Raw genomic sequence first — 23,783 nt, 5'->3', positions numbered from 1 at the left:
TCCGGCACTCTTTGCTCCCTTAGAGACATTATTAGTAAAGCATCGCTGTGGCAAAGCTTCCGGCACTCTTTGCTCCCTTAGAGACATTATTAGTAAAGCATCGCTGTGGCAAAGCTTCCGGCACTCTTTGCTCCCTTAGAGACATGATTAGTAAAGCATCGCTGTGGCAAAGCTTCCGGCACTCTTTGCTCCCTTAGAGACATGATTAGTAAAGCATCGCTGTGGCAAAGCTTCCGGCACTCTTTGCTCCCTTAGAGACATGATTAGTAAAGCATCGCTGTGGCAAAGCTTCCGGCACTCTTTGCACCCTTAGAGACATGATTAGTAAAGCATCGCTGTGGCAAAGCTTCCGGCACTCTTTGCTCCCTTAAATACATTATTAGTAAAGCATCGCTGTGGCAAAGCTTCTGGCAAAGCTTCCGGCACTCTTTGCTCCCTTAGAGACATTATTAGTAAAGCATCGCTGTGGCAAAGCTTCCGGCACTCTTTGCTCCCTTAGAGACATTATTAGTAAAGCATCGCTGTGGCAAAGCTTCCGGCACTCTTTGCTCCCTTAGAGACATTATTAGTAAAGCATCGCTGTGGCAAAGCTTCCGGCACTCTTTGCACCCTTAGAGACATGATTAGTAAAGCATTGCTGTGGCAAAGCTTCCGGCACTCTTTGCTCCCTTAAAGACATTATTAGTAAAGCATCGCTGTGGCAAAGCCTCTGGCAAAGCTTCCGGCACTCTTTGCTCCCTTAGAGACATTATTAGTAAAGCATCGCTGTGGCAAAGCTTCCGGCACTCTTTGCTCCCTTAGAGACATTATTAGTAAAGCATCGCTGTGGCAAAGCTTCCGGCACTCTTTACTCCCTTAGAGACATTATTAGTAAAGCATCGCTGTGGCAAAGCTTCCGGCACTCTTTGCTCCCTTAGAGACATTATTAGTAAAGCATCGCTGTGGCAAAGCTTCCGGCACTCTTTGCTCCCTTAGAGACATTATTAGTAAAGCATCGCTGTGGCAAAGCTTCCGGCACTCTTTGCTCCCTTAGAGACATTATTAGTAAAGCATCGCTGTGGCAAAGCTTCCGGCACTCTTTGCACCCTTAGAGACATGATTAGTAAAGCATCGCTGTGGCAAAGCTTCCGGCACTCTTTGCACCCTTAGAGACATGATTAGTAAAGCATCGCTGTGGCAAAGCTTCCGGCACTCTTTGCACCCTTAGAGACATTATTAGTAAAGCATCGCTGTGGCAAAGCTTCCGGCACTCTTTGCTCCCTTAGAGACATTATTAGTAAAGCATCGCTGTGGCAAAGCTTCCGGCACTCTTTGCACCCTTAGAGACATTATTAGTAAAGCATCGCTGTGGCAAAGCTTCCGGCACTCTTTGCTCCCTTAGAGACATTATTAGTAAAGCATCGCTGTGGCAAAGCTTCCGGCACTCTTTGCTCCCTTAGAGACATTATTAGTAAAGCATCACTGTGGCAAAGTTTCCGGCACTCTTTGCTCCCTTAAAGACATTATTAGTAAAGCATCGCTGTGGCAAAGCTTCCGGCACTCTTTGCTCCCTTAGAGACATTATTAGTAAAGCATCGCTGTGGCAAAGCTTCCGGCACTCTTTGCTCCCTTAGAGACATTATTAGTAAAGCATCGCTGTGGCAAAGCTTCCGGCACTCTTTGCTCCCTTAGAGACATGATTAGTAAAGCATCGCTGTGGCAAAGCTTCCGGCACTCTTTGCACCCTTAGAGACATGATTAGTAAAGCATCGCTGTGGCAAAGCTTCCGGCACTCTTTGCTCCCTTAGAGACATTATTAGTAAAGCATCGCTGTGGCAAAGCTTCCGGCACTCTTTGCACCCTTAGAGACATTATTAGTAAAGCATCGCTGTGGCAAAGCTTCCGGCACTCTTTGCTCCCTTAGAGACATTATTAGTAAAGCATCGCTGTAGCAAAGCTTCCGGCACTCTTTGCTCCCTTAGAGACATTATTAGTAAAGCATCGCTGTGGCAAAGCTTCCGGCACTCTTTGCTCCCTTAGAGACATTATTAGTAAAGCATCGCTGTGGCAAAGCTTCCGGCACTCTTTGCTCCCTTAGAGACATTATTAGTAAAGCATCGCTGTGGCAAAGCTTCCGGCACTCTTTGCTCCCTTAAAGACATTATTAGTAAAGCATCGCTGTGGCAAAGCTTCTGGCAAAGCTTCCGGCACTCTTTGCTCCCTTAGAGACATTATTAGTAAAGCATCGCTGTGGCAAAGCTTCTGGCAAAGCTTCCGGCACTCTTTGCTCCCTTAGAGACATTATTAGTAAAGCATTGCTGTGGCAAAGCTTCCGGCACTCTTTGCTCCCTTAGAGACATTATTAGTAAAGCATCGCTGTGGCAAAGCTTCCGGCACTCTTTGCTCCCTTAGAGACATTATTAGTAAAGCATCGCTGTGGCAAAGCTTCCGGCACTCTTTGCTCCCTTAGAGACATTATTAGTAAAGCATCGCTGTGGCAAAGCTTCCGGCACTCTTTGCTCCCTTAGAGACATGATTAGTAAAGCATCGCTGTGGCAAAGCTTCCGGCACTCTTTGCTCCCTTAGAGACATTATTAGTAAAGCATCGCTGTGGCAAAGCTTCCGGCACTCTTTGCTCCCTTAGAGACATTATTAGTAAAGCATCGCTGTGGCAAAGCTTCCGGCACTCTTTGTACCCTTAGAGACATGATTAGTAAAGCATCGCTGTGGCAAAGCTTCAGGCACTCTTTGCTCCCTTAGAGACATTATTAGTAAAGCATCGCTGTGGCAAAGCTTCCGGCACTCTTTGCTCCCTTAGAGACATTATTAGTAAAGCATCGCTGTGGCAAAGCTTCCGGCACTCTTTGCTCCCTTAGAGACATTATTAGTAAAGCATCGCTGTGGCAAAGCTTCTGGCAAAGCTTCCGGCACTCTTTGCTCCCTTAGAGACATTATTAGTAAAGCATCGCTGTGGCAAAGCTTCCGGCACTCTTTGCTCCCTTAGAGACATTATTAGTAAAGCATCGCTGTGGCAAAGCTTCCGGCACTCTTTGCTCCCTTAGAGACATTATTAGTAAAGCATCGCTGTGGCAAAGCTTCCGGCACTCTTTGCTCCCTTAGAGACATTATTAGTAAAGCATCGCTGTGGCAAAGCTTCCGGCACTCTTTGCTCCCTTAGAGACATTATTAGTAAAGCATCGCTGTGGCAAAGCTTCCGGCACTCTTTGCTCCCTTAGAGACATGATTAGTAAAGCATCGCTGTGGCAAAGCTTCTGGCACTCTTTGTACCCTTAGAGACATTATTAGTAAAGCATCGCTGTGGCAAAGCTTCCGGCACTCTTTGCACCCTTAGAGACATTATTAGTAAAGCATCGCTGTGGCAAAGCTTCCGGCACTCTTTGCTCCCTTAGAGACATTATTAGTAAAGCATCGCTGTGGCAAAGCTTCTGGCAAAGCTTCCGGCACTCTTTGCTCCCTTAGAGACATTATTAGTAAAGCATCGCTGTGGCAAAGCTTCCGGCACTCTTTGCTCCCTTAGAGACATTATTAGTAAAGCATCGCTGTGGCAAAGCTTCCGGCACTCTTTGCTCCCTTAGAGACATTATTAGTAAAGCATCGCTGTGGCAAAGCTTCCGGCACTCTTTGCTCCCTTAGAGACATGATTAGTAAAGCATCGCTGTGGCAAAGCTTCCGACACTCTTTGCTCCCTTAGAGACATGATTAGTAAAGCATCGCTGTGGCAAAGCTTCCGGCACTCTTTGCACCCTTAGAGACATTATTAGTAAAGCATCGCTGTGGCAAAGCTTCCGGCACTCTTTGCTCCCTTAGAGACATGATTAGTAAAGCATCGCTGTGGCAAAGCTTCCGGCACTCTTTGCTCCCTTAGAGACATGATTAGTAAAGCATCGCTGTGGCAAAGCTTCCGGCACTCTTTGCTCCCTTAGAGACATGATTATTAAAGCATCGCTGTGGCAAAGCTTCCGGCACTCTTTGCTCCCTTAGAGACATGATTATTAAAGCATCGCTGTGGCAAAGCTTCCGGCACTCTTTGCTCCCTTAGAGACATGATTAGTAAAGCATCGCTGTGGCAAAGCTTCCGGCACTCTTTGCTCCCTTAGAGACATGATTAGTAAAGCATCGCTGTGGCAAAGCTTCCGGCACTCTTTGCTCCCTTAGAGACATGATTAGTAAAGCATCGCTGTGGCAAAGCTTCCGGCACTCTTTGCTCCCTTAGAGACATGATTAGTAAAGCATCGCTGTGGCAAAGCTTCCGGCACTCTTTTCTCCCTTAGAGACATGATTAGTAAAGCATCGCTGTGGCAAAGCTTCCGGCACTCTTTGCTCCCTTAGAGACATGATTAGTAAAGCATCGCTGTGGCAAAGCTTCCGGCACTCTTTGCTCCCTTAGAGACATGATTAGTAAAGCATCGCTGTGGCAAAGCTTCCGGCACTCTTTTCTCCCTTAGAGACATGATTAGTAAAGCATCGCTGTGGCAAAGCTTCCGGCACTCTTTGCTCCCTTAGAGACATGATTAGTAAAGCATCGCTGTGGCAAAGCTTCCGGCACTCTTTGCTCCCTTAGAGACATGATTAGTAAAGCATCGCTGTGGCAAAGCTTCCGGCACTCGTTGCTCCCTTAGAGACATTATTAGTAAAGCATCGCTGTGGCAAAGCTTCCGGCACTCTTTGCTCCCTTAGAGACATGATTAGTAAAGCATCGCTGTGGCAAAGCGCACTCTTTGCTCCCTTAGAGACATTATTAGTAAAGCATCTATATATATATATATTTAGTACCGTCCAGCTTCCTCAGCAGTCGGGACATCTTCTGTCGCGGCGTCCTATATTTCTCCCGGCATCCTGTGTCTTCGGACCTTTTGATGAAATGAAACATTGATGGGGTATCATTTCATGTAATATTGTAGAACATTATAAAATATCCTTTGCTTTATTTAAAAAGTAAAGAACATGACGTGTCATGCATAGCACTGGCTGTCGCTGCACATTCGAAGGTTACCATTTCACACCAGGAAGTGGGGTACACTGGAAGGATGACGCTTTAGACGCTAGATATTAGAACATATAATCACACTGCACACTTTCACACTCTGTGAGAAATGTAAGCCTCTTGCCCCCTCTCCCATCCCACAGCATTCTACTCAATGCCCGCAACTCACGTCACAATGATTGACAGCACACAGAATAAGCGGCATCCTGGTGGGCACAGTCACAAAGCAAGGGGGTGTGAAGGCATCCTGTGCAGGCCTTGGAGAAGCTGCCCAGGGGGCATTCTCATGTGTGCCGTGCTGTGTGCACGCCTCCTCATCTTCTCAAGCGCTAGACTTGAGCGCTCTGAACCACATTGGCCCCTCCTAGGTGCTGTGGACACGCCATGAACCTAAGCAGTGGGTGAGAAGCTGGAAAGTCTGCCCCATCCTCATCCTCAGGCATCTGTCCTAGGGAGAAGAGCACAGGATTGTCCGGAGTGGGAGAGCTCAGCATATCCGCAATGCCGGACCTGACTTGGAGAGAAACATCGTGAGGCACTGGGCACTCCCATCAAGTGTGATAACACGACTCCTTGTGAGCAGGTGTGATCTGCCCTCGATAGTCCTGCCCGCAGCCTGCATGAGACTGGGGAGTCAAGAGAAGCCCCCACGTTCCCATCGCGCTCAGACCTCACCCCGAATCCCGAGGAGTCAGAGGGAGCGCCATTTACCACAACGAGAAGGTGGGGTGCACAGCAAGCAGGTGACCATCACCTGCAAACGCGCACAGTTTGCGCCCCGATGTGCCCCGTCTCCTTCTGCGCATGGATGGGGACAGGCCTCATGGCGAGAGCAGACCCCAGCAGGCCTAACGGTCACCCCAGCTTGGGGCAGAGGTTACATGAGTTAGAAAAGAGCCCATTCATGCCACCCCAGTCTTGGGGGCGTTATCATTTCTTTTAATTGCGCAGTGTGTTCTTTGTGTTCCTTGTGGCTCCTGCGGGCTCTGGCAATTCTCTACTCCTCAGGCACACTACTGGCCTTTCTCTTAGGACAAACTGGACGTGTACATCGGGTAACACACCCCGGTATGTGTGAGCTTATGTGACTGTATTCGCCGTACTTATCCACTAAGGGATGGCGGCGCATTAAAGGCTGGAACTGTGTTCTTAACCCGTGCTTTACCAATCAACGATGGGGCTTGCACTTTCTCCTAATCGTATTTCCTAGAGACTGTGCGGCTCGTATTTCTTTCTTTCTTTCTTTCTTTCTTTCTTTCTTTCTTTCTTTCTTTCTTTCTTTCTTTCTTTCTTTCTTTCTTTCTTTCTTTTCTTCTTACTTTCTTTCTTTCTCTCTTTCTTTCTTTTTCTTTTTTCTTTCTTTCACTCTTTCTTTCTTTCTTTCTTTCTTTCTTTCTTTCTTTCTTTTCTTCTTTCTTTCTTTTTCTTTTTTCTTTCTTTCTGTCTTTCTTTCTGTCTTTCTTTCTTTCTTTCTTTCCTTTCTCTTTCTTTCTTTCCTTTCTCTTTCTTTCGTTCTCTTTCTTTCTTTCCTTTCTCTTTCTTTCTTTCTCTTTCTTTCTTTATTTCTCTCTTTCTTTCTTTCTTTCTCTCTTTCTTTTTCTTTCTCTTTCTTTCTCTCTTTCTTTCCTTCTTTCTTTCTTTCTCCCTTTCTTTCTTTTTCTTTTTCTTTTTTCTTTCTGTCTGTCTTTCTTTCTCTCTTTCTTTCTTTCTTTCTTTCTTTTTCCTTTCTTTCTCTCTTTTGTTCTTTCTTTCTTTCTTTCTTTCTTTCTTTCTTTCCTTCTTTCTCTCTTTCTTTTTCTTTCGCTTTCTTTCTCTCTTTCTTTCCTTCTTTCTTTCTTTCTCCCTTTCTTTCTTTTTCTTTTTCTTTTTTCTTTCTTTCTGTCTTTCTTTCTCTCTTTCTTTCTTTCTTTCTTTCTTTTTCCTTTCTTTCTCTCTTTTGTTCTTTCTTTTTCTTTCTTTCTTTCTTTCTTTCTTTCTTTCTTTCTTTCTTTCTTTCTTTCTTTCTTTCTTTCTTTCTTTCTTTCTTTCTCTTTCTTTTTCTTTCTCTTTCTTTCTCTCTTTCTTTCCTTCTTTCTTTCTTTCTTTCTTTCTTTCTGTCTTTCTTTCTGTCTTTCTTTCTTTCTCTCTTTCTTTCTTTCCTTTCTCTTTGTTTCTTTCCTTTCTCTTTCTTTCTTTCTTTATTTCTCTCTTTCTTTCTTTCTTTCTTTCTTTCTTTCTTTCTTTCTTTCTTTCTTTCTTTCTTTCTTTCTTTCTCTCTTTCTTTTTCTTTCTCTTTCTTTCTCTCTTTCTTTCCTTCTTTCTTTCTTTCTCCCTTTCTTTCTTTTTCTTTTTCTTTTTTCTTTCTTTCTTTCTTTCTTTCTTTCTTTCTTTCTTTCTTTCTTTCTTTCTCTCTTTTTCTTTCTCTTTCTTTCCTTCTTTCTTTCTTTCTTTCTTTCTCCCTTTCTTTCTTTTTCTTTTTCTTTTTTCTTTCTTTCTGTCTTTCTTTCTTTCTTTCTTTCTTTCTTTCTTTCTTTCTTTCTTTCTTTCTTTCTTTCTTTCTTTCTTTCCTTCTTTCCTTCTCTCTCTCTTTCTTTCTTTCTTTCTTTCTTTCTTTCTTTCTTTCTTTCTTTCTTTCTTTCTTTCTTTCTTCCCTTTGATCTGGGACTAACAGTTATTTTGAACTGGCCTTACGCACATCGGATTGACCATCTGGTACCGGTATGAGGGTAGCCTGCGAAGCCAAAAAGGGATGCCTATGCAGTCTGATGCCATTTTACCGGACCCCCTTGGTAACATCCATTTACCCCTAGATGGGTCGAAACGATGGTCTCCTACCCCTGGCCAACTAATGAGCTCTACTTCCCTCTGTGTGCCGCCTCCCTTGGCCAACCCCTTGGTAGGGTACATGGGAGTGGACCCTAAAGAGGCCTTATCTTCTACTCTCCCTATGGCCCAGCAAATGCCCTCGAGTTCCAATGAGCAATGCCACCCTGCTCCCACTCATAAAGCCTGGGTGCATAAGACCGAAACTCCGGGTGCCTTTATTATGCCTGCCATCCCGACTGCAAAAGTATACTCCAATACCCCTAAAAACCACAAATCGATCCCGCCAATACTGGGACAAACATTTACGGATAATTATATCCTGAAAGCGACCTCTACCAGTACTGAAATCCAAATACCTAAAGCATTTAGAGGCAACGCTATGTTGGATCACTCCTCTATGACTACCCAGGATTTTTTTGGGGGGCATAATAATATCACCGACATCAGCATAATAGAGTGCGCAGACAAAGCAACGGACTTGCCTTACGCTGGTGAAACCCCTACGTGCCCAACTTTGCAGGGTCCGACACGTGACAGTGTTCCTACCTCTGAATCTAGTCAGAATAAAGAGTTTGGTGGATTTAGAAGTACCAATCTGCTTAAATAGATCTAAAGTTCTGACTATTTTTGCAGCAATACATGCTCTTACCCTTATTCCACTAAGGACATAGCTAGGGTGGCTTTCCTGGACAGAGAGTGTCGAGATATACGCGTGAAGCATGAGCTACCCACAAACCAGACAACAGGCAAACTCTCTGTGGATCCCTTGTGGGGCCTTCAGGGAGTGGCGGAAGCCATCAAATCAGTAACAAAACAGGAATCAAATGTTGACTGGGCCACTATCATCTCGACCCTGTGGCAGAAACTTGTCTCCTAGTTAATCTATGCCGGCGATCGATCTGAGTGGTAGTCCTGATTTATGTCTTAAATCGTGGAATTCTAGGGGTAATTACCACTTATTCACCAATCTGGACTCTTTACTGCATTTGAGAGAAGCCAATATTGTATGTCTACAAGAGACTTGGATGACTTCTACCCCTTACCTTGATGTTTATCAGATCTATGACCAGTTGGCCAGACAGAACGTAGGGGGCAGACCGGCAGGGGGTCTTCTGTTTGCTGTGGATAACTGCTTAGGCCTCAGGGGCACTGCTCTTCTGGGCCTACCCTTTGGGGCTCTGGGGGTGGCTCTCTCAACCGGGTGCGGTGACCTGAAGCTACTAATTATGAATATCTATTGGCACAGCAGTATGTCATCGGTTGATGTTTTTGTTACCTCTATCTCCAATGCCATAGCTGACTGGTCCTCTTTTAATTTCAATGGGCATGTCTTACTTGCAGGGGATCTAAATTGTCAGTGTAAATTTGAAATGCCTGCCTGAGAAATTTGTAAGACGAACATGGAGGTCCTGGGCTGTTGCAGGAAAAAACAAGCGGCCTTTGCCTGGTACGTGGGGCTGGGCAATGTAGGACGAAAGCCCTTAGTTGGGTACCCTAAAGCCCAAATTGGAGACATTAATTGGCATACCTGGCGACGTAGTGACTTTACCTACATTCTTGATTACATCTTTGTGGATGATTACTTGAGTACAAGTTGCATATCTTTTAAAATTAATATAAACAATTGGAGTGACCATGGTGTCCTAACGGCGGTCTTTAAAGGAATGGTTTGGTCAAAAAATGTTATCGTCCCTACCGGTCGGCCATGTGTTTTTAAGCCTAAGTCGCACGATTTTAGAAAAATTTCCTATGGACCTTACCCGAGTTTTCGTCCATTAAACGCACATGAAAACAGGCAGCAGGGCGCTGCCATTTTGTGATAATCCTATCACTTGCCGCATCGCCCTGGCTGACCTGCTTTTGCGGCACTAAATCATTTCCCCCGCCCCTGAGCCTGTCATCAGCAGACGCGTACCGCCCATTTCCCAACGCCAAAGCACGTCTCGTGTCAACAATCGCTGCACTTCAGCTAATGACGTGTCGCATGGAAACGGCAGGAAGCCTTTTTACTCAATAAGTATAAACAGACCGTTTCACAACACACAGCAGCAGATTTTCGATTCCATTCCTCTCTCTGTGTTACTTTGAGTATTCTGTGACTCGTTTCTGTGCTCTGGTCAGCTACCTTCGTTGCTTGTAGCCCGTGTGAACAGATACCAGTACCACCGCTATAAATTATTTTCTTTGTGTACCATACAATGGCTACAATAATGCCCTACATGTACGAGCCCGAGTATACCGAGGAGGAACTACTGGAAAGGGAAACATGTGAAAACGATGGGGCTTCGGACGGCAGTTGGCAGGACGAATCAACGGATGAAGACACTGGACCTAGTCGCATGGACGGTGATTCCACCTGGTGCACATGCAATCGGTGCGAGCTAATGCCAACCGAGGACGAGAACTAGGGGTGTACCGAACTTCGGCTTTGAGTAAGTATTTGGCCGAATTCCGGCTGAAAAAAAGCTATTCGGCTCCGGCCGAATAGTTTCTAGCTGTTCGGCTCTTGCCGAATACTTTGACATTCTCATTTGAATACAATGCAACATGAACTCAGAAAGGCAAATATAGACTTTAGTTTGCAAAACTGAATAGAATTAGACCAGACAAATTGCTATCGGACAGCTGAAAAAATATCTTATATTGTAATCTGCTCTTTAGGGTATGTTTTGTTACAAATTCTTAGACAAAAAGGTGCTCATCTTTTATACATAGGCTGCAACAACACAGGAACATCTTTTCTTTTGGCGAATGTTTATATGCGATGTACACTTTTTTTCATTTAGAAAAAACAAACTGAAAGAAATGTGCATAGATACTTTCAATTCCTGTCATGTCACTTCCCATTGCGTACGTCATAATCCCCCCATTTCTTTTTTTAATGAGTTGAGTCCTGAGTTTACAGTATCTGATATTTTATCAGGAAATTATAAGTTGCATATGTTTGTGTATTGACGAGAAAGAGTGGCTACGATCAGTGAAAAGTGAAAAGTGAGCAACATTTGTTTGGGTGGCGTAGTTCACGCATTTCAGATTTCCTCTTGACTTGTGTCCTGCATGAGCCGACATGAACCATCTAATACATTTCTATGTGAGCTGCAAAGAAGTTTCGAAACTCGACTTTGCAACTGGATAGTCCTTTTGCATTTGTGAAGACTCCTACTTTAACTGGCACTGAATATGCAACAATCTTCTGTACATTTGGTCCCTCCATTTTGGTTAAATCTGCTTTATTTCTGGTTTTTATACTTTAAATAAAGATGCTCCATTAATTACAATGAATAGAAATAAAAGTATAGAATGCATTTAAAAGGGTGTTTTATTTGGTATTTTAATAAGTGTGTTTTTTGAAGTTTGGAACATGATTTATTAAATAAAGCAACTATTCGGCTTCATATTTGGCTTCGGCCGAATAGTTGACAAACTATTCGGTATTCGGCCAAATACTAATTATGCTATTCGGTACAGCCCTAACGAGAACTGCTGCTGCTGTGAAAACTCGGGATGCGTGGCCTACATTTCGGAAGGCGAGCCACGACCGCAATGCATCACCGAGCTGCCAGACTTCAGGGCAGCCTGCCTCACACGGTCCGTATTGAGGATAATGATGGTGCTTATGCACAAACTTCGCGCAACTGTTCGTCCTCGTAATCCGAGTAACGAGTAAGTGTACTCTGCTTGTCATGCCGCTCCTATTTCATGGTCTTCTACTACATCCAAAATTACATATACATATCATTGTAACACATGAAAGTCGTTCAATAGTGTGCATTGTCTAGATAGCATTTGTCCGAGCAGAATGCCATTAGTTACAAGAATTGTCATTGACTACAAGCGTTTATTAAAGTTATCTTGGTCATTTAAAAACAGTTTGTTTCATTCCTTTTCACAGGTGGTACAGGCTGGTGGCCTATCGTTCCTTTACATGGTGGCTTCACGGGATGCTTGGACACCGCGTTCGAAGAGTAATACCCGCCTGTGATGTTCGTGCCATAAGACAAACTTTCCCCAGTGACAGCGGTCAGTACAGGGGATTTTCCCTCGCTGTGCTGCAACCTGAACTGTACAATGTGTAAAGGCTTGTATTTTTGTGTCATCAAAATAAGATACAAAATAAAACACCACATATATTTTAACAATGGTTGTTTCGATTTTTTAAATGAATCAAGTGTGTCTCCATTCAAGGATGGACGTCAGACATCTGTGCTCCGAATGGGTGAAGGTCAGGTCGCTGTGAAGCAGGGTGGTCACTAACTAAGCTAACATAATATATTCTCAATAATGCATGCAGGTATTGAGGACACGTTTGTGGAGCTGAACGAGCTATGTGCTTAGTTCAGGCTGGTTCACATGTAGGACAGCGATCTCAGAGGAAGAGTGATATGTTACATTTATTAGCTGTTGCAAATACCTCTGGAGTTTTCTAGTCAGAGTGGGAACGAGGGTGGGGGCCATGTGCTCTGCGCAGTGAGGCCTGGTCACCAAGATGGACTGGAAAGGGGGTACAAAAATGGATGCCACGTGTCCTGCTCAGTGGTCCCATCTACGCGAATGTCAACCAAAGTTAACATCACATAAGGGCAAGGGGCGAACCCACTACTGGAGGCACTTGGTCCGAGTTTCTACTGAGAAGTAAAGGATGAGAGGGGCCTGATGGCCCCTCGCTCCCACACACTTGCCTGCACGCCCACCGGCCAATCCCCCCCCTATCAAAGGCATTTCGCACCCGTGGATGAGCGCTGCCATGGTGTGCTGTCAGGGGCGATAACGGCCAAGGTGCCAAACACCATGTACACTTCAAAAGGTATCCCACGCCCAGGGGCAATCGCTCACATGGCCTCCTCAGACCCCGTGTCTCCAGCCAGGCCGAGGCAGGCCACCTCCTTGCAATGCACATAAGTGTGTCTCTATTCAGCAGTCTTCATGTGCCTTGTCTGCACGCCCACCAGCCCATCCATCCACCCCCCCTATCAAAGGCATTTCGCACCCGTGGAGGAGCGCTGCCATGGTGTGCTGTCAGGGGCGATAACGGCCAAGGTGCCAAACACCATGTACACTTCAAAAGGTACCCCACGCCCAGGGGCAATCGCTCACATGTCCTCCTCAGACCCCGTGTCTCCAGGCAGGCCAAGCCTGACGCTGGCTGCCCCCCTGCAAACCACATAATACCACGACATACACACGTCATTCATTCACAAACACACCCCTGTTTCTAATACTTTATAAACCACTTGATATGTCTCATGAGAACATCTTTGTGCTTTGCAAGTCAACTCCTGAACGTTCTACCTGAGAAGCACTGAGATCTATGCTAATCTGCTTGTCGTCGTGCCAGCTGTGACCGCTTCGAGCAAACTCGTCAGTGTGCTACCTGTGGCCATCTACCTGTTCTCCTGCAACATACTGCTCGGCCTGCTGAATCCAACTGTTTGTTGGTCAAGGTAAGGCCATGTATCCTAGTCATATTTCGGTCATTTTTAAATTTCTATCTATTTGCGATTAGAGTACCCAATAGTGCTATGTTCATTTGGCTCATTGCTATTGACTTGAGTTTCAATTGTTATGTTATCGATAGATCTATTTATTTTCATCTGTGTCAATTGTCATCGAATTGCATCCTTTGGGGGTCCAGCCTATAATGTAAGCATGTTTCCTTCTCGTGCAAGACAGAACATCCAAGGGACGAGTCACATGTTCAGAGTTTAGTCACATCATTTATAAATGTCTGCAATTTATGCAAATACTAAGCCGCACATAATGAACTGGTATAGTTCCTGCGACCAAAACAAACCTTGCATTGATCATTGTATGATTCATTTACTTTTGTATCACAGTTTTATTCATCAAGATTGTTTAATAATGTCGATATTTACTTTTCAGAATTTTCAACAATGCCTGCCTGTTCGATTAGCGGTTGCCCTTCGAAGACCCATGCTAAATCTGAAGGCACTACAATGCATGTATTCCCGAAAACTGTTGATCGAATAAGAGAATGGGTCAGACATTGCGGATATCCACTGGATGAGCTAGAAAGTACTTTTCCTCGAGCACTTTTCCTCGAACATGTACGCCACATCTTGGGTAACAAAGAAGAATAAACGGCGAACGACACGAAAATTGCTCGCAAACGCTATTCCCACTCTATTCGTCCACATTCTGCCACTGGTGAGTCAAGTGTCCGTTTTTAGCTTTAGGCCTTGCGGTAGTGTGTAGGTAGCTGAATAGATTAATTGATATTTTAGGTGTTGTTTCCAATTTGTAATACTTTCGACATTGATATGAGTGTATAGCTTTTTGAATAATGACATTTATCAATATATTATTTTTAGATTTCATAACCCACAAACGAAATCTATATATGGGCACAGGGAACTGTGCTATATTGCGCATTTTCAATAGCATTACTCAAGTATTCTGTCTCCTTACATGACAATTTTAAATATTGGCATTTCATTATCAAACAATAATTTACCTTTACAACTTCTTGACTATCCCTTGAATCTGAAGCAAGAACATTCTACTTCCGTCACATGCTCGCAGTTATCAACCACTTCTAGCGCGTATCAGGTAATCATACTTGGCTAATCCACTACGGACTTGTTTTATGCATGTCAAGTAATAGTTTTTATGTATCGTGTGATTATTTTACCGAATGTTTGGTTAGTGCTTTCCAATTGATATGCACCTTAGTTGTCGTCCCCTGGTGTTTGTTTTCAGTTATAATTAGTGTTATCCATACTAATGCAAGTACTGTCTTTCAGGGAGATGCTGAAGCGTCCACCACATTTACAACAGCCCTAGATGTTCTTCAGCAGCACGAGGTATGGATACTGACAGCTCCATCGACCGTGATCATCAGGACTGGAACACTTGTCGTTTGATTGTTCTACACCATGTTTCATTCGTGGTTAGCCATTGATATGTACCTGTGCGGTCGACCCCAAGTGTGTGTTGTGTTTTCAATATTGTAATCCTTACTAATGCAAATACTATGTTTCAGGCAGTTGTGGAAGCGTCAACCCCCGAGCTTGATGCAGAGCCTGACATTCAAGTAATTCCAGGGGAAGTGGAAGGGGGACCATGCATATACGAATTGGCGCAACAGCTTTCGGAAGTGCGCACCACATTTACAACATCCATAGATATTCTTCAGCAGCACGAGGTATGGATACTGACAGCTCCATCGAGCGTGATCACATAACGTGATTCCATTTGCTATACTTTCTTCCCTATTAACGCAAGTACTGTGTTTCAGGGAGACGACGGAGCTTCCTCTCTACAATTACAACATCCCTTGTAGGTGATGCAGATGTAAAGAAATCGGAGAAATAAATTGATGAAATCTGATCATATTTAGATATTCCTTGATTCTTTTAGACAATGCATCATTTGTGGTTATCTCTTCATATGTACCCGTGCCATTGACCCCAAGTGTGTGTATATTTACAATATTGAAAACCATACTAATGCAAGTACTGTGTTTCAGGGAGTTGCTGATGCTTCCTCTCCAATACAATCATTCATGGCAGACCATGCAGAGCCAGAGGTATGGATACTGACAGTTCCATCGAACTAGGTCATCAGAGCTTGAATACTTGTCGTTTGATTGTTCTACACAATGTTTAAATCGTGTTTAGCTATTGAGATGTACCTGTGTGTTCGTCCTCACGTGTGTTTTATGCTAACAATATTGTGATACATAGTAATGAAAGTACTGTGTTTCAGGGAGTCGATGGAGACTCATTCCGTGCTGTCTACGCAGATACAGAAAATATAGTCATTGCAGTGGAACAGGAAGGGAAGAGATGCAGAAACTAATCAGAGCTACAGTGTGCAGATGTTGAAGGTCGAGTCAAAAAAGTTGCAAAGAAAAGAAACAAAAATAAGGTTAGTTACAAACAGTTCATAACTTTAGAAATGTTTTTGTGCTGGGGACTATTTTATGTTTTTTTTCCAGTCAATTGTATTATACTTTATCTTGTGTTTAAACTGAACATCCCTTTTCCCATCTCTCCTCCAGTTACCCGTGGGTGTCAGAACTATACATACACAGACAGTGAGGCGAATGAGAGATGTTGCTTGCCAGACCATTTACGCTATGGAGGAACTATTAATTCAGACACGGCGTGTTGAGACTCGAGATGCTCATGTCCAATGGCCAGAACATGAAATGAATGTGTCCGGAGAATCCAGTAAAGTTGTAATGGACCATTGCTACAGTGTGACTGCAACACCACAAGAAGATGATACTGAATGTATTGAAGATAGCTCTGAAGTAGTCGCAGATCAATTCACACAATCTACACCCGCCAAAAAAATGCCACACAAAAAGCTGTCGACATTGTTGTGTTCTCCCATCAATGCTGAAGTAACAGATGTTGAAATGACAGAGAATGAACCAGCAGCAGCACCCAACGACGCATCAGAACTTGATATCGGTGATATTTCTTTCAATGCTGCTGATATGTCCTCAACGATGCAGTCCGAAACAAGTGTGATGCCGGATTACAGTCTAATGAAAGAGGGCAAATACATAGAATTCGATAGTTGTTTGATGGATATTATAAGTATGCTGAAATGTGGGCATTCCATCAGAGGGAAAGTATGTGGGAAGCCATTGATTCATGTGACTCGTCAAAAACAAGGCAGTAACGTCAAAATACATGCCTCCTGTACATTATATCATACGTTCTCATGGTCTGCACAACCGATGCTGGGGAAACTGCCAGCAGGCAATCTACTGTGTGCAGCTGCATCACTTTTTAGTGGCTCCAGTTTTAGAAAGTTAGAGTCTTTCTTTCAGTTTGTGGGACTCCATTTCATTTCTAAAACGCAGTACTACAAATTCCAACATGATTATCTATTTCCGGCCATTAGTGATGCTTGGAAAATTGAACAATTGTCTCTGGCAAGTACATTCAAAGGCAAACGATTCAGGCTAGCCGGCGATGGACAGTGCAACAGCCCTGGATTTTCTGCCAAGTACTGCACCTACCACTTTCAGGACATGAATAGTAAGAAAATTGTGAGTTCGGTGGTCGTGCAGGTGTCCCAATGTAAATCCTCAGTGGCCATGGAGAAACTAGGATTTATAAAATCAGTGGAATATCTACAATCCAGGGGAATGCACATCGACCTTATAGCCATGGACAGACACGCTTCAATTGCCAAGACAATGAGAGAGCAGTTCCCACATATTAAACATCAATTTGATGTATGGCATCTTGCTAAATCAATCAATAAGAAAATCTCGGCTGCAGGGAAAAAAAAAGGTTTGGAAAGTATTTCACAGTGGTCCCAGTCTATCAGCAACCATCTTTGGTGGAGCTCCAAAACTTGTGAAAGGTCAGTGGAAATCCTACTTGAAAAATGGCGGTCACTGATGCACCACTGTACCAACGTTCACCGCTGGACAGAAAACCTACATTTCCACCAATGTGAACATGGCCCTTTGTCCCCAGAGGAGGCACGGAAGAAGAAGTGGTTGGTTCCATCTTCACCCACACACAAAACCATTGAGAAGATTGTTTTCGATAAAACTCTATCAAGAGATTTGAGGGGGCTGACAGAATTCTGTCACATAGGAGGTTTGGAAGTGTTCCACAATATGTGCCTAAAGTACAGGCCAAAGCGCTTGCATTTCAGCATGCAGGGCATGAAACATAGGACTCTACTTGCGGTCTTGGCCCATAACGACAATGTGTGCCGTGAACAATCTAGAACTACAGGTAATGTAGGGATGCTTCGCTACACTACAGCCTTTGCAAAAAGAAGTAAGCAATGGGTGATCAAACCAGTCTATGAGGAAATGGAGTTCGAATTTGTTAAAGGCCTTATTGTTGCTGTACTCGAGAAGCACAGATATGGAATTTTGAGCGTTTCTGTGCAGAGCACTGATGCATTGCCACCAAACATTGCCACTGTGCCATGTCCACCCAAAGAAGAACTCGTTGAGATGTACAATTCCCAGTTTAAATCATTATAATCTGATTATCTTTTTGTAAATAAATGTTATTGTACAGTGTACATACAAAGTATGCAAATCCTAACCCCTACCTTCACCATCCTGGGTGGTGAACAACCTGGGTGTCATCTTTGACTTCTCTCTCTATTCACCTCATATCGCTGACCTTGTCAATATGTGTATGTATATATTTTTGTTGATGTAACTAAGTTTCGCAATCTCATGTAAATGCTGCGCACTGTTAACCGAGGGGAGGCTTGAGTATTGCAAATAATAAAACAAACAAACAATAAATCTCACTTTCAACTCAACTCCTCGGGTACTTTATACTTTCTCTGACCTTCCCCCAAAAAGTCAATATCCCCATAGTTATGGTTCTCTAGGGCTGCAAAGCTTGCGGACAACGAGGACAAAATTGGGCACCTTAGAACGCGCCAATTGAGCCGTTGCAGATGGGAGAGAAGTCAGTTCGCATTTGCACATTGAGGCCCAGTACATAGATGGATTCGAAAATTCAAGTTCTCACAGATGGCTTTACTACGGGATGTTGCAAAGTAAGAATGTATGCTCATTTCGAGTGAAGGTCAGCGGCTTTGATTTTCAGCTCACGGCCTGAGGAGGCCCACAACTCGCACTGGCAGTATAGGGTTCTATTGTTTTTTGACCTTGAGAGACAGGGACCATGCCGAAAGGACTTCATTTGAGGGGGGGGTGCAATAATGTAAGAGACGATAAGGCAGAAGATTCAGAAACTAGACCGAGTTTCATGTTAGTTCAGTATTCGAAAAATCGTTGTCACGAGCACAGTGGGATTTACGGATTACATTACGCAGAGACACAATGGAAATTGCAAATATAATGTAAGTAACTCTTTAGACGCTATTATACCGGAATGAAGAATTAATGAATGGATGAATGAATGAATGAATGAATGAATGAATGAAGAGCAAGTAAAACGTTTGTGGGATCGTCTTTGTACCGGGCACATGGGTATGCAGGTCCACATTCCACACGCATTTAGACAAACAGTCGTTTCTCATTGTGTGTTAACCTTGATTTATTTAGTTAGTTTTCGCATTGATTTTAGAGCCGAACATTCTCCATTGCACTATCCTTGCAAGCAAATAGTTTCTGATCGGCCGTAATAAATAAAATGAATAATAGTAATAAAGATCGGCTGGCGAGACTATTTATAATTTTTATGTTTTCAAAACAGGTATATCCTACCCTACTGCTACTGCCACCAGTTTCAGACCCCGGCAGATGGTTTTTTCAACCGCCAGCTGCAGCTTCTTGTAAACAACTGCACCACTTTGACGATCTTATGGGACAATCGCCCAGGGCCCATATGCCCTTACGCGGTACTAGCGGCTAGAAGCAACATATCAACCTTTACGCTGGCCTAGTGCCTAGTTGATGGAACAGCCTTGCGGTTCACCGTGCGACCAAAGTGCTTCTTTTAACGAAAACCAACACCCTGTGTACCATAAAGGAACAGCGCGTGACTCACGATAAAACGGAACAGCATTTGCGGATAGAGAGAAAAGAAAAAAAATCACATTCCGATTTAATATGCCAATTGCTGAATATTCTATAAACATTTAATGTCAAATAAATGTACTTTACCAAATGTACCGTGTTGCTGTTTGATTTTAAAGTACAGTTTCATATTCCGAATTGTGGCTCGCTGTGTTGTGAGTTGATCTGTGTTGGTTTCCGGGTTCTGTGTGAAGTCGCGTAGAAGACGACTGGGCGCGTTTGCCTACGCAGCACAGTAACGTCACGGAGAGAGGCGGGGAATATGAATGTTTTGATAATGTCAGGCTCAGGGGCGGGGGATATGATTTAGTGCCGCAAAAGCAGGTCAGCCAGGGCGATGCGGCAAGTGATAAGATTATCACAAAATGGCAGCGCCCTCGTGCCTGTTTTCGCGTGCGTTTAATGGACGAAAACTCGGGTAAGGTCCATAGGAAATTTTTCTAAAATCGTGCGACTTAGGCTTAAAAACACATGGCCGACCCGTAGGGACAAAAAAACATTTTGACCGAACCATTCCTTTAAGTTAAATCTCCCTAATGGGAAAATTCAGACCCAGCTACAGGTTGAACCCAGTCCATCTGGATATGCTGTTAGATGGACACGAACAAATATTGAGATTCTAAACCAAAATTGAAGGGTCTGTCTCAATCAAACTACCTTTGAGTGGAAAATGGACTCCTTTAATACACCGGGTATTGTCATTCGTGAAGGTAGCGGTATGGGAGTTAGGTCAACGGCCTGTTAGAGCAGCCCCTGCTCTTCAGCATTCTCATTGCTACAATCTTGACTTGGCGTTGGCTAAGACTACCATGCGAAAAGACATTAGGAGACATAGGTCCTCGAATCCTGATGGGGCAACATTATTTGAAGGTATTAGAAAGATCAAACAAGCTTATAAAAATCTCTGCAAAACCCTTAAACATTGCCTTCTGCAACAAGACACTGAATTAATGTTGCAGACCCTTATCAGGTCTAATGTGGGGGCCTTCTGGGCTATTGTCAATGCACAACACACCCATTCCGCCATCTCCCAATTAAACCCAATTCAGGAACAAGCATGGATCGACTTCTATGGCAATAGATTTGCCCCTAAGCCATCTCTGGGGGGAGTGAACCCAAAAGACATCACACTAACTGGTACTACTGCTAAATTTGAGCCACACCTTGACATTGATACTGTCCTGGGTTTAATCTTAAAAGGCAAAATATCTTGTGCACCTGGCCCTAATGGGTTGACCAATAATACCTTTAAGTCAGACCCAAACCTATGGGCCAATTTACTCTATTATGAATTTAAGGATATTTTACAATCTGGGGTCTGCCCAGAATCCTGGTCATTAGCACATGTTATACCAATCTTTAAGTGCGGCAGTAGTTCGAACCGAAAGAACTACCGGCCTATTGCCTTGATTGAAACAGACTGCAAAATCTTTTCTACCCTCCTTCTCTCTCACCTTAAAGATTCGGAAAAAAAATGTCACCCACTTAGTCCCTTTCAGACAGGCTTTCTCAAATTCCACTCTACTAACATCAACGGCATTGTGGTCAAACATATTCAGGACGGTGCTTGGAGTAGCGACAAGTGCCACATTTTTATGGCCTCAGTGGACCTCTCGGCAGCCTTCGACTGTGTTGATCGCCAAAGGCTATGGTGCAAGCTTGCAATTTGGTGTCTCCCGAGGGGCCTTCTGAGTTTGCTGGAAGGGGTCTCTGAAAATTCTGGTATCAGAATTCGCCTGAATCAAAAGGGCGATATGTCAACTACTGTGCGCACACATTGTGGGGTCAGACAGGGCTGTGTCCTGGCTCCTTGGGTCTTCAATGAATATGTGTCTGATGCAGCAGAACACATAGCCCCTAGAATGGGCCGCAGTAAGATCGTATGGCTGGCCTATGCAGATGACCTTTTCTTATTCGACTGTACCAAGGTGGGCTTCCAATGCCTCTGTTACGCTCACCTGGACCCCACAGGGGTGTCGATCGGACCCGGACAGCTGTGGTCTCCTTCAACGTGATGCGTAGTGCAGAGATGACTGTCTGGACTGGCCCACCTAGTCTTGTCTGCTGGACCCGAAGAAGTATTTTCCTGCAAGTGGAGACAGGGATTAACCACCTCTGGGTTTTAGTGAGGGCCTCCCAACTGTTCTCGCTGTCCGCCACTAATCACCTCCGATATCCCCTTAGTAACCTCACCTTATGTTCGTAAAAGATGAGCTCTCCATCCTGCGTGTCTTGCAGGGGCGCATAGATACCAGTTACTTCCCTGGTTTGAAGGCGTTGGGAGAGTTCCGGTAAGTATTGACTCTGAAGTCCCTGGCGGGATTGGTAAGTATCAAGTTCAAAGAGTTCAATGTGCCTGATGTTCACTCTTGTCCCCTTCCTTCCTTAAATTGCAACTGAGTTTGTGAGAAGAAGGTCTCGTAGCTGCTGCTGGCATTCAGGTAAGAGTCTGTGTTACCCAACGCTGTCCGGTAACTATTGCATGCGTTAACGTGTTGTTTTTCTCCCTCTTTACAGATGCGGCATATGAAAATGTGGAGAGTTATGGAATAATACCGCCGGTGGTAAACCTATGGTGGTGTCAGGCTGAGATCCTGGTGTCTGCGGAAGCTGCTGAACCCCCGACAATCCACCCAAAATGTGGCACTATGAGCTGATAATATTTATAACCGCTCAGTTTACCTCACTTCCGGGGGAAAGGGGGAAGGGACAAATAAACAAACACCAGGCTGGAAGCTATCAACTCGCTGGTTCTTCACCTGTAGTGAAAACATAAACATGTAATACACCTCATTACTCAATGGGTTACTATACTAACCTTAAAACTCTATATCCTTTACCAAAATAGTCAAAAAACCATACCTGGTACTTCTCTTCAGTATGCCCAGAGAAGTGATAAGCAGACAAGACTTCCTTACTTGTTGACCAGAATCTTAAAGATCATTCAGCCTTCACAGCCGGTCCATGAATGTAATATCTAACTTTGTAGTTTGTCTTCTCAACCTCAAGATTCTTGAACAAGATCTAAAGTTCTTTAAATAAGTTTTAAGGAAGTTCTTTTAAGTTCTTGTATTTATTTTTTATATTTTCTTTTTAGAGTGTCTTTTACTCTGGAACGAATTTAAAACTTGCGATGAAATCTTCACGTGGAAAAATACAGCACACACGCTAAAATCCAAAACCGCGGGTAAAACGCATACACGATGAAAATCCAAACCGCGGGATAAAACACATGCGCTTTAGTCCAAGTCGCGAGAAATACGCACACGCGCTGAAAATCCAAACCGTGGGGAAAAACACACGCGCTTTTCCTCAAGTCGCGTGAAATACGCACACGCGTTGAAAATCCAAACCGCGGGAAAAAACACACGCGCTTTACTCCAAGTCGCGGGAAATATGCCCACGCGCTGAAAATCCAAATAGCGGGTAAGACGCACAAGCGCTAAAGTCCAAGACGCGAGTTAAACACACTCGCGCTAAAGTCCAACCCACGGAAAAATACGCATACGCGCAAAAACCAAATCGCGGGAAAAAAGCACACGCGCTTTTATTTTATCACGTGACACTTCTGAGAGCTCGCGCGGAAGCTCCACATAGATTTGTTCATGCGCACGTGCAGATACGAAACGCGTAATAAAATACACACGCGAACTCACGTAGCAAAACCCTTGCGTATATGAACAGAAAACGCGAGTCCAAAGTTCACGCACGCGCTTCACTCTCACGCGCAGAATCACACGCGCAGGCTCAACGTAACAGAAAAAAATCACGCGCTAGTTCGAAAAGATACGTAGGGAAGAAAACAAACGTACGCGCTTCAGTTTTTAGATACAGGTTTGCGATTTTCAATCCTTTTAAATTAATATAACCTTTTTACAAAGTTCATCAAAACATGGAAAGTCACTTATCTTGTGATTGAATCTTGAAAACTTCTTTTCTCAGAAAATTGGAAATTCCTCACTCCTGTCCTGTGTCTCCACTAAACGCCATACACGACTCCTGTTATATTTTCAAAGATGCCGCTGGACTGCTTGAAACTTGACACCCTTGAACAAGTTAAGCAGGAGCAGCATAGCACACAACCTCTCAGCTGGGCAAAGACGATGAAAGGCAGTTTAGAATGTTCACTGTCCTCCCTATAAACAATCTCCAGCCAATTAGAATTGAGACTGAGAACCTCCATCTTGGCTTGGGGCATTTTCATTAGACTGCAATGAAGGTTAAGGGCAAAATTGGCTGTTTAAAAATATAACCCATAATAACTTCCCAAAACCTTTCTATACTAAATATGTGTCTCCCCTGACCCAATGTAAATGAGTATAAGATACTGTATGTAAAAGAATATGTCGCTCCAACCTGACAGTACCTGACAGTACCCCCCTCCTAACGCCCAGTCCCTGGGCCACTTTTCAATGGAAATTTTTTATGGAATCTTTCTACCAAACGAGGAGCATGCACATCACTAGCTTTCTCCCAAGTGCGCTCTTCAGG

General features: G+C 43.9%; 1 protein-coding gene across 1 annotated transcript in view; it reads right to left on the bottom strand.

Annotated features, from left to right (window-relative positions):
* The window catches only part of LOC138468418 (coiled-coil domain-containing protein 88B-like), a 545,411-nt gene that overhangs the window by 129,620 nt on the left and 392,008 nt on the right, over positions 1-23,783 (bottom strand). The window contains exon 10 of the mRNA XM_069608969.1: positions 4,774-4,850. Within this exon, the coding sequence (XP_069465070.1) occupies positions 4,774-4,850 (77 nt within the window). The remainder of the gene's footprint in view (positions 1-4,773; positions 4,851-23,783) is intronic.

This window comes from Ambystoma mexicanum, chromosome 4q (assembly GCF_040938575.1).
Source record: "Ambystoma mexicanum isolate Mex_15411 chromosome 4q, UKY_AmexF1_1, whole genome shotgun sequence".
NCBI classification, from domain to species: Eukaryota; Metazoa; Chordata; class Amphibia; order Caudata; family Ambystomatidae; genus Ambystoma; species Ambystoma mexicanum.
The sequence above is the reverse complement of the archived record's forward strand: the minus strand, read 5'-3'. Positions and strand labels throughout refer to the sequence as shown.